The sequence below is a fragment of the Caloenas nicobarica genome, chromosome 1 (assembly GCF_036013445.1).
Source record: "Caloenas nicobarica isolate bCalNic1 chromosome 1, bCalNic1.hap1, whole genome shotgun sequence".
Lineage (NCBI taxonomy): Eukaryota > Metazoa > Chordata > Aves > Columbiformes > Columbidae > Caloenas > Caloenas nicobarica.
This window is the reverse complement of record NC_088245.1, coordinates 40,180,138-40,190,914: the sequence shown is the minus strand read 5'-3', so window position 1 is coordinate 40,190,914 and position 10,777 is coordinate 40,180,138. Positions and strand designations below refer to the sequence as shown.

The 10,777-nt window shown below is 50.9% G+C and overlaps 1 protein-coding gene across 1 annotated transcript; it reads left to right on the top strand.

Annotated features, from left to right (window-relative positions):
* Positions 1 to 298: 298 nt before the first annotated feature.
* On the top strand, positions 299 to 5,581 carry DNAL4 (dynein axonemal light chain 4). The gene is made up of 4 exons (XM_065656362.1): positions 299 to 333; positions 1,699 to 1,919; positions 3,167 to 3,250; positions 4,448 to 5,581. Exons 2-4 carry the CDS (start codon positions 1,848 to 1,850, stop codon positions 4,610 to 4,612), a joined length of 321 nt encoding a protein of 106 aa, XP_065512434.1. The 5' UTR covers positions 299 to 333; positions 1,699 to 1,847; the 3' UTR covers positions 4,613 to 5,581.
* Positions 5,582 to 10,777: the final 5,196 nt, after the last annotated feature.

The window sequence follows — 10,777 nt, the reverse complement described above, 5'->3', positions numbered from 1 at the left end:
TTCAGGGGCCTTTCCCCAGGCCACGTTGGGGGTGTTGAGCGACTGCGCTGGCGGCCGCTCCCCAGCTCCGGCCGCTCCCCCGCCTCTGTCAGCCGCACCGGGCCAGGACGGCGGGCGGCACAGAACCGGCGCCCCGTGGACACCTCACCGCCGCCCCAAGCCCCCGCGAGGTAGCCGGCAAGGCGGGCCACCAATCAGATGCGCCAGGCAGTGCGCTCTCAGCCAATGGACGGCGGGGTAGGCGGGACTTCCTGCGCCCGTTGCTACGACAAGCACGGCTTTTCCTTAGCAACCGGCGCTGGGGTGGTGGTGTGGGCCGCGGCGGTGGCGGAGGTGAGGCCGTGCCCGAAGCTCCCTCGTCCCTTTCCCCTTGCTGTGTCTGGGGCTGCTTGCTGAGCCCTTCCTTCTCACTCCGCGGGGCTGAGAGCGGCGGGCCGATGTGAGGGGGCTGCTTCGGGTGTGCGGCCTGTCCGGACCGTGTTCCGCCCCCTTTGGTCGTGCCACGGAGGGGGTTCCTCCGTGCCCTGCTCCCTCCCGCCCCTGTGCCCGGTGGCTCCGATCGCGGCTGCGCCGCCCTCCGCCTCCGGAGCTGTGAGCGTCTTTCCGGACTCACGGCTGGCGGGCAGCCCTCAGACCGCCTCCCTGCCCTGTCTTGCGGCCGCCCCTCGGCGGCTCCTTCCCGGGAAAGCCGCCGCCGGTCCGTGGGGCAGCCCCCAGCGACCTGCTCGGTCTGTAGCCCCGGGCACGTCTCAGGGAGAAGCTGGGTATTGAAGCAGCTCCCGGGGTTTGCTCCGCTGCAGGAGGCGGGTGCCAGCCAGGTGGCCTTTCTGTCCTGTGGAGGTTGTGGTGGGGACACCTACAAGTTCCACATTCGCTTGTGAGAGCCGGTAGTCTGTCAGAGTTGATGCTTTAGCCAGCAACTCTACATGCTTGGCATAAATGCTTCATCTGGGTGGTGCTGCTTGACACCGTTGTTTGTTTTGTTTTACCTTTGATATGGGATCGTCCTTACTTCCTCTGGGTAAGAGAGGAAGATGCTTTGTTCTGGGCGAGAGTACCAGAGGGAAGGGCACAGTGAAATGTTCTGGAGCTGCCAGTCAGACAGTGCTGTGCCTCTGCATTGCCCAAGAAGAGGCTGGTTGGTAATTAGGCCCAGAGCCATGGTCCAGTGTTTTCCCATATGGTCCTCCCCAGCTGACAAATGCTTGGGGATGTGAGGAGCAAGTGCACAAACCAGACCAAGATGTTCCTGTTAAACATTTCTGTCCAGACATGTATACTGATCATGTTCTTAAATACTCCTACCATTTGCTTGTTGAGCACAGTTTGAAACCCTCACAGATAATAGCATCCTGGGAGAATTATTTTGGAATTAATCAATAGACATAATGGCTGATGTATTGTTCCCTCATCCCTTGTCGGAAGCTGTACCCTGATGTGGCTCTTCCCTCAAGCTCAATTGGTGCTTCTGGGAAGTGCTGTGCTCTTGAAGCCTCATTTATGGAAAATTATAGGGGTTTTAAATTTGTTTGCATTAATGATCCGTAAGATAACTCTCTAAGTGTGTGGCGTGCGAAGATGGTACTGAGAAACAGGAAGTAACTGAGATGGGACAATATTCTCGTAATAATTTTATTTGCCTTCCATTTTAATTCAAGGCTTGCTCTCTCTTTCCTGTGTTTGTTTTTGTTCAAGCAGTGTCCTCTGAGCTGAGAAGTACCCCCTCCTGCTGAAGCTGCTCTGCCTGTGCCCTCAGAGCCGTGTTCCTCTCGGCTGTCAGTGCCACAGCACCTTGCTGAGCTCCAGGCAGCCCCTCCACCCCTTCCCGGGGTCCCTGTGGAAGGACCATGGCAGACACCGGGGAGGGGAAAAAGGAGGAGTCTGATTATAAAAGACTTCACAGCTTTCCGCTGATTAGGGTAAGAAGAGGGATGCCTTACGTGTTTACCGGTGTTATAGATATGAAATTCTACCTGAGCCACAAAAATGATGAAGGGAGTGGAGCATCTCCCCTATGAGGAAAGGCTGAGGGAGCTGGGGCTCTTTAGCTTGGAGAAGAGACTGAGGGCTGACCTCATTAATGTTTATAAACATGTAAAAGGTGATTGTCAGGAGGATGGAGCCAGGCTCTTCTCAGTGACAACCAATGATAAGACAAGGGGCAATGGGTGCAAACTGGAACACAGGAGGTTCCACTTAAATATGAGAAGAAACTTCTTCACAGTGAGGGTGCCAGAGCACTGGAACAGGCTGCCCAGGGAGGTTGTGGAGTCTCCTTCTCTGGAGACATTTGAAACCCACCTGGGTTCCTGTGGTCCAGCAGGGGGATTGAACTAGATGATCTTTCGAGGTCCCTTCCAATCCCTAACATTCTGTGATTCTGTGATTCTTACCAACCTTCCAAACTAGAATTTCTCCCCTGACAAGTTGTTGTGAGAATGTGGGTACTGATGGTCCTGCAGAGGGATCCCAGTCATCATCACTACTTTCTCCCTGTCCTTGACCTCTGCCAGGGAAATTTATTAGCACCATTGCTCCCCCCCATCAGCCAGAGGAAGCCTGGGGCAAAGTGATCCAATTAATAGATTGAATATGCTGCATTAGGAGCCTTGTCCAGTCTTCTGGATGCAGCTTTCTTTTTTTTCTTAGAGGAGCTGGAGTAAAAGATCCTGCTAGCCAGCCAGGTAATAGAAGAGGAAGAAAAGGCTGCGTAATTTAGAGTTCTTTATTATGCTTATAGCAATAGTTAAGTACTGTGGTTAGAGCAGTATTAACATGTTTTCCCTTCATCTTATAACAGAAAAACTGACAAAAGTATTTACCTACTCCTCTAAGCTGGGCTTACTTAGTGCTAGTCTTAATGCTAGGTAAGGAAAAATTCTAGATTGTCTGGGACAAAGGAATGAAGGGGTCAGTTGTAATGCAATAATATATTTACCCTTCTCTGAAACAGTGGAAATACTTGGTGTACGGACAGGCCTGTGCAGCTGGTGGTGCCCCCATCTTGAAGCAAGCATTAAAAGTCACAGGGACCAGTTGCCTTTTTCCCATGGCCAGCAGTCTAGACCCCTGCTATACCCCGGGCAAAGTAAGGGCTACTTGCTGTTGTCTTGTGTCTAGCTTTTATTTTTCTGCTTAGTTCCTCTTGTTTGTTTGCTCTTTCTAGCACACAGACATGCCGGAGGAGATGCGTGTAGAGGCCATGGAGCTGTGTGTCACAGCGTGTGAGAAATACGCCACCAACAATGAGGTACTAGCTAAATCCCAAAATGGCCAGCCTTCAGCTGCTGCAGCTCAGGGAACCTGCAGGAGCAGGGCTAAGGATGTGGGGCAGAGTGGAGTCAGATCCTGACATCTTATTACTCTCTCTCTGCACTGAGCATGAGTAGAAGAAGGCAAAGAGCTTGGCTAGAACTCAGATTCATTTCTCTTTGTCAGCAAGACCCATAACAGCACTTTGTTTTCCTGCAAGCTGTAGGATTAGTAGCAATGACACTTCCCAAATCTTACCTCCTTCCTGGTGCTGCCTTGCCTGTGACGTGCTTCCACTCGCTTCATAAAATGCCCTGTGTCCTGAGGGCTTGGTTCAAAACTGTGTGGAGATGGGCCCTTCTCAACTGTTATTCAGCACTGAGCAAGGCCATCCCCACTGGAGTGGGGAAGAGACTCTTGTTTTGAGGATGAGTACCTCAAAGTCTTTGAACCTTTAGGTACAGTCTGTTAAGTCTTCCCTTTTGGCTTTCAGCCTCCTGAATGAAATTGCTGAGACCATATAAATGGGGTGTGATGCAGAAGTTACAGTTTTCAAAAAGGTTGCCCTTAACTTTGAGAAACAACGATAAAGGAAAACATACCTTGCTCCATGGGCAGGGCACAGACTGCTTGTTGCCAGAGCAGTTTTGTGTTGGAGCAAGGTAAAGCTATGAAACCAGAGATTCCTTCTGTCCCATCCTGTGTGAGACACCGCATGTCATTGCAAAATCTTCCTCTCTCCTTTTTTAGATCAAGCAGGGTGTGATCTAGGAGAAGTGAGCCTTTAAAAAGTCAGCCTAGTTTCAGTGTTTTGGTAATTAGCTGGAGGAAAAAAATGGACTCCTGTAAAAATAGCTGCAGCTTAGTGACCTGAATCTCCTCTCATGCTTGCTGCACCCAGCATAACTTCATCAGCAGCTGAACCAGAACTCTCGCTTCAGACTGTGTGAACAAGAGAAGTGATTGCGAGATGCAGTTCTTTAATTTCTCCTGGCTGCTGTGTCGGGGGCTGCTGGGAACACAGAGATCTGTTTTACCCTTGGGCATAGCTCTGGGGAGCTCCTGGTTCCTGTGGTGCAGCTGCTGTACCTGTTGAGTAGTCTAATAAAAGGAGAAGAAGATCAGGGGGCTGTTTGCATAAAAATTCACTGCTTGCTCTGTCTCACCCTACACTCTCGTTCTTACCATTCTCCAGAGTGCTGCCAAGATGATCAAAGAGATGATGGACAAGAAATTTGGGTCGTCCTGGCATGTGGTGATCGGGGAAGCTTTTGGCTTTGAGATCACTCATGAGGTGAAGAATCTACTGTACATGTTCTTCGGTGGCAGCTTGGCTGTGTGTGTCTGGAAGTGCTCCTGACATCTGGCTGGGTCCCAGACTTGCTTCATACAAGAGATTTCTTCCTTCTCTTGACAGATTTTGTACAATCTGGAGGTGGGGCTTTATTTTTAATAGTTAAACGTCAAGACTGGTTTTTTTTTCATACTGACTAACAGTTCCATGGGATACATATAGTTGGCGTGTGCGTAAACTTGCTAAGCTGTCCTGTCCTTGCTTGTGGGATTTCTCATCGGTCTGTGGCTCTTTCCTTGGTGTTTGAGCCAAAGCAGGAAGGAAGTGGGGAACAGGTAATCTCTTGACATGCTGCAAAGCCATACAGCAGCACTAGGAGGGGGAAACAAATATGAAAAGGTGTTGTCTAGCCCTATATTTTTTTTTCCTCCCACTTGCTCAACATTGTGTCCTCTCTTCTTTGCCTTCCCCACTATCATGTGGTATGGTTCTGACCAGCACCTGTCTCTCCTCTCTCTGAATGCTGAGATTACCTTCTTCCGCCCTTCCCAGATGTCCATACAGAACTGGCAGTGCCAAGGGTCTCCCTTTGGGCTGCTGCTGGAGGTGCCAGCCACAGGGAAGCAGACTCTGCTTGCTCTTCCCTGCTTCTTTTCGAGGGTACAACAGCTGAGCTGCCTGGGTGTAGGAGGTTGCTATGCAAACTGCCCCCTCCTTTCTCACCCACCGCACACTGACACAGCATGAAAACATGGGCGGCTGATGATGCCTGGGGAGTGGGTGAGAACTCTTCATAAGGCTCGAATGCCTCCCTGTCAGTTCCTGGGGGTGTTGCAAGTGCTGTGTACTTTCAGCATCTTGTTTGGAGGCTGGTAGAGGAAGGAGGCTCCATGTGAGATATCACTTGGTCATCAGAAACCTAACGTCTGTTTGGACTTGCATTCTTTTAGCCTGTTTCGGTTTTTTAAAGCTGTCAGTGTTGGAGGATGGAGTGAACGTAATCGTATGTTACGTATATGGCTTATTTATATAAATCTGGGGAGCTGTGTTTTTACAATAAAACTTTAGTAAAATGTCCTTTTCTGTGTGTGTTCTAAAATGGAAATCCCAAAGTGGAGGATGAGAAAGAAAAGTAGTTTAGGAAATGTGGACGTAATCAAGCAGTAGTGTAGCTTAGGTGGAGGACAGTGACAGGTGTCCATCCCATGTGCTTCCTGGGTGACTCAGGTACCAGAGACACACTCTTATCCTCCCCGTTCAGTTCCTTTCACCAGTGCAAGCCACGATGCTGAGGAAGGTTGCCAGACATGTGGCACTGCTGGCCAAAGTCCACACAGGTGGACAGCAGTGCCAGCAAAGCTAATGTGTCCTCTGCCCAGGCAGTGCACCTCTGCTCTGACCTTTGGGGTCTCACATTTGGGGCTTCCATGATTTCTCAGACTTTCCATGGAGAACATCACCAGCAGTACCGCTGGCACCGTGTGATTTAGGAGAGTTCACCATCCAGGCTATAGTTCAGTTCCAAAGGACCTTTCTGCATTAGTGGCTGTGGTGGATCGAACTGGTGGAGGGTTTTATGGTTCCTTTTGTTCATTCTCTGAACCTCAGTGTGATGCTGTAGATGTCCCTCCTCCATTTCAGCACGTCAGGAGCTCTTATATAAACCAGGAATTGGAATAATATGAAGACAACTAGAAATTATTTCAAATTTGGAGCATCTGTGCTGGCTGGGCCCCATGTCCTTTCACACAATTCCTTACTGATCAGGTGGAAGGGAACTGCAAGGCAGGAGCACATGTAACCTGTTTCTGTTTCCCTGAAAATAGAACCTACTCCAAAAATAAGCCCTAGCAAGATTTTTCAGGATTTTTGAGGATGCTGAAAATATAAGCCCTACTCCAAAAATAAGCCCTAGTTACAGTTCATCTTAAAAAGTTGATTTAAATAGTGTCCAGGCAGATATACTTGTAAAAAGGTAAAATAAGTTGGCAATAGAATGCAGCATGACAGATGTGACAGAATGTGATGACATGACTATTTTTTAATAAATGTTGATTTTTTTTTTTGTTCAAGAATAAATGTAGATCGTTGTTCATGGAAAAAATAAGACATCCCCTGAAAATAAGCCCTAACGCATCTTTTGGAACAAAAATTAATATAAGACCCTGTCTTATTTTCAGGGAAACAGGGTAGTACCGTAAGATAGCTGGTGCCATGATACCTGCTCTGTGTGGTGGACCACAATGGCAGGATCACTGTGCAGTGTAGAAGAGTCCAAATCCTTTGAGCTGTCTCTTGGTGTGGTTACTCACTCCGGCTGGCTGCCTTTACGTGTTGACTGGCACTTTCTGCAGCTGGCGGGTGGAAAAGCTGATCTGTTCCACAACTTCCTGTCTCCTCTAGGTTTTACCCCTGTAGGTCCAGAGGGAAAGCAAGCATCTTTGGAGTAGTGGCCTTGCGCTGGAGCATGATAATACCATCCGCCATACCACAGTTGCTTTAATCATGCCTCTTTCACACTAATGAATAATTAACTGCTGTGTGCATACGCACAGACACGCTGGTCATAGGCATCTCTGCAGGGTCGTGCTGACCTGCAGGTGGTCATAGGGACCTGCTTACCTCAGCACACAATCTTTTGGCCTCACTGCCAGTCTGTTATCTCTTTGCCCACCAGCTGACCAAAGCTAATGTCTCCATGACCTGCATTGGCAATAGGTGAACGTTGACTGCTCCTCAGCCTTCTCGAATCACGAGTGTGCAAACAGATTGAGGTGAGCTAGGTGTGAATTTGCAGCAAGTCCGCTCCCACGCTGTAACTCCCCCAAGGTAAGTGCAAGGTGGCTCATGGGCTATTTTTGTTTCCAAGGGTAACAGCTTTCCCACAAGAAGTTACCACGAAGAAGCTAACCTGTCTTAGCTGGTTTGTGTGCCTGTCATTGGCGCTGTACGCGAAAACACAAACCTCAGCTTCCCAAAATTCTGCTGTGCGTGTCAAGGCCCCTGCTCTGAGGCAAGTGTTCAGTAAGACAGATCAATTTTCCTGCCCGTTGCAAGTTGAGCCATGCTGAGGTGGCCTATATGTGTTAGAAGGAAGACTTTCACCCTCCTTTTGCTGTGGAACTGGCACATTTTTGCACATGCCTGTAATTTTCAGAGGAGCACAATTCATGGATCAAAGATCATAAAATAGTTTGGGTTGGAAGGGACCTTCAAAGGTCATCTAGTCCAACCCCCTGCAATGAGCAGGGACATCTTCAACTAGATCAGGTTGCTCAGAGCCCCATCCAGCCTGGCCTTGAATGTCTCCAGGGATGGGGCATCTACGACCTCTCTGGGCAACCTGTGCCGGTGTTTCATCACCCTCATTGTCTTCCTCATGTCTAACCTGAATCTCCCCTCCTTTACTTTAAAACCATGACCCCTTGTCTTATCATAACGGACCTGCTAACAAGTCTGTCCTCATCTTTCTTATAGGTCCCGTTTAAGTACTGAAATGCCACAATAAGGTATGCCTGGAACCTTCTCTTCTCCAGGCTGAACAACCCCAACTCTCTTAGCCTGTCCTCGCAGGAGAGATGTTCCAGCCCTCTGATCATTTTTGTGGCGTCCTCTGGACCCTCTCGAACAGGTCCATGCCTTTCCTGTACTGGGGACCCCAGAGCTGGATGCAGGACTCCAGGTGGGGTCTCACCAGAATGAAACAGAGGGGCAGAATCACCTCCCTTGGCCTGCTGGCCATGCTTCTTTTGATGCAGCCCAAGAGGGGATGGACCCTTGTCCTGTGTTTTCCCAAAAAAAGACCCCTCTGTGATTGATGTTTTGGAGCTGCCAGGGCCTATCTGCTTTTGACTATAAAACTGCAGTCTCTTGATGGAGGTTTTTCTGTACAAATTTTCAGCAGAAAGCTGGGGAAGTTGACAACAGGTGGCTTGCTATTGTGTTCTCTTCTCCTTCTCATTTCTTGCCCCCTGCATATTGCTGCCGTTACCCATCAAAGCATCAGGCTGAGTCAGATGTAGCAAAGGAGATGAAAAACACAGGGTGATGCATCAGTGCCAGCAGAAATGACCCTTCCTTATCTGCCTGTCCCGGGAAGCTGTGATAGCAGCTCAGAGGGCCCTGCTTCATGACTTCATCCCTCCCCACCGAGGGGAGATGGACAACATCATTATCAGCTGCCAGGGAGCCCTGACTTGTGCCAGCAGTGGAAATGTCCTCAGATGTACAGCTCCTCCTCCACCCCAAGGGTGACTGGAACCTGCTGGGAAGGGGGGAAGGCACTGGGGAGATGGAGGCAGAGCTGGCGGCGGGGTGGAGATGGGAAGAAAGAGATGCAAACTCAACCGCTTCTCTGTGATGATGTCATGGCAACAAGGTATGTGGACTCGCTGTCAGGCAGGGCAGGCTTTGAAGCTCTCCAGCTCTTCCCCGTTGCTGTGGGCTTGTGTCTGAGTCCCTGAAAAATCTTTTGGTTAATATTTAATGCCGGCATTGAAGAGCTAAGAGTGGCAAGTGCCCCACCTAATCCCCCTGCCTCCGCTTTCTGAGGGGATGCAAAATCGGGGCGGAGGGAGGATGTGATTGTGAATTCCCCTACCCCAGGGGTGGGACTCCTGGTCAGAAGGGTGGCTTCAACCCGTAGGGACCCTGTGCTGCTCTAGGACATGGGAGGGGAATTTCTATCCCCCCCAGCCCAGTCTGGAGCTGGTTTGGGGCATTTGAAGGAGGGAGGGTCTGCCTCTCCCCTCGGTCTCCCAGGGCTGGCTCTGTAATAAAGAAATCTTTGGCTCTGCTCCAGGAGCCGAGCTCAGCTCCTTTGATGCGAACCATTAGCACATGGTTTTTGTTGGTGTTTTCTTTTTGCTAAGCAATGACCTAATGATCCCATGTTCCAGCTACAACCCTTCCTAAGGTGCCTTCTTTCCGAACCGTACGTCCGGACTGGATCCAGCAAACCTCCCGGAGCAAGACGCCGTGTTCCCTTCCCCGGGGAAGCCATCTGCTCCCCTCCGGCTCCTTCTGCAGGGCTTGGAGCTTGCCAGCCGGGCTGGAAAGCTCACCTCCTCCTCCTCCTCCCCACAGGCCTGGTTCCCCTCGGCCATCTTGTTAGCGCAAGGCGCGGGGAAGGGAATGCGGGGCTGGCTGAATCTGGGACGGCTGATGGTGTCAGCCGGAGGCAGTTTCCAGGCAACTGTTGCGTCGTGGGACACGGAGCTGAGAACACCAGGAAGGAACACCGCGTTCCACCGCCCAGGAGGGGACTGGCACAGGCCGGTGTGGAGAGGGCAGTGCATGAATGGCAGCACAGGAGGGGGGTCTCCAGCATACCCCCCCAGCCTGCAGCTCACCTTCCCCTCTCTGGCTTGGAGTGAGGATGTCCAAGCTGGCTGCTGGTACATCACGCAGTGAGGAAGGACTGCCTGATGTACAGGATTTCACATGCCCTTTGCATCCTCTGGGAAATCAAAAACAGGAAAAATATCACTCTGGACTCTGTGCCCAAGCGCCCTGGGCTTGTCTGAGTGCCGTGCTGGTTGCAGGTGGTCCTGTGCTTCTCTGTCCCTCAGCAAATCCAAAGTTCCCTCCTCACAAGTCAGTAACAGTTTTTGCCCAGGCTTCCCAGCTCTGTGACCCCGGCTGTCACTGGAGAGGTGAATTTCTTGAAAAATCATAGAATCATAGGATAGTTTGGGTTGGAAGGGACCTCCTTCCCTTCCCTACTGCAAGCTGCTCGTCCTCCCCAGTGCTCAGTGGGTCCCGCTGCCCCTCTGTGCTGATGCCCGAGGCAGCGGGCAGCATCCCAGCTCCTGCCTGCCCAGTTTCCCTGCCCGCTTCAGAGGCCCTGGCAGCATCCCTGCCTCTGGCAGCCCTTCCTTACACTGCTCCCACTGATGCTGCTACTCACATCCCCTTCGCTTTGCCTAATTCAAGTGGGTTTTGAAATGCGGTGTGCACAAGCAACCTTGGATATATAGGGGGGATGATAAAATTGCTCTGGCTGAGCAGCAGGAGGGAAACTCTCCTGGATTATGAGTGTGTGGATATGATGGACACGGAAAATGGGTCTGTGTAGTGCTGGGCAGGGTGGGTGCTGCAGAGAGGAAGAACGACTGTAATGCTCTGTACACCCAAAAATGTCCTGCAGCCCCATGTGGGTGACAGCACGGAGGGATGGGACAGTGCGTGGGTTATCTGTGGCCACCACTGTCCCTGAGCCAGCCCTGCAGC

Bases quoted from the DNA above. Each gene is read 5' to 3' on its own strand.
- DNAL4 (XM_065656362.1), top strand. From the start codon at position 1,848: ATGGCAGACACCGGGGAGGGGAAAAAGGAGGAGTCTGATTATAAAAGA. The intron at 1,920-3,166 runs GTAAGAAGAGGG...TGCTCTTTCTAG, and splicing joins ACAGCTTTCCGCTGATTAGG to CACACAGACATGCCGGAGGA. The intron at 3,251-4,447 runs GTACTAGCTAAA...ACCATTCTCCAG, and splicing joins AATACGCCACCAACAATGAG to AGTGCTGCCAAGATGATCAA.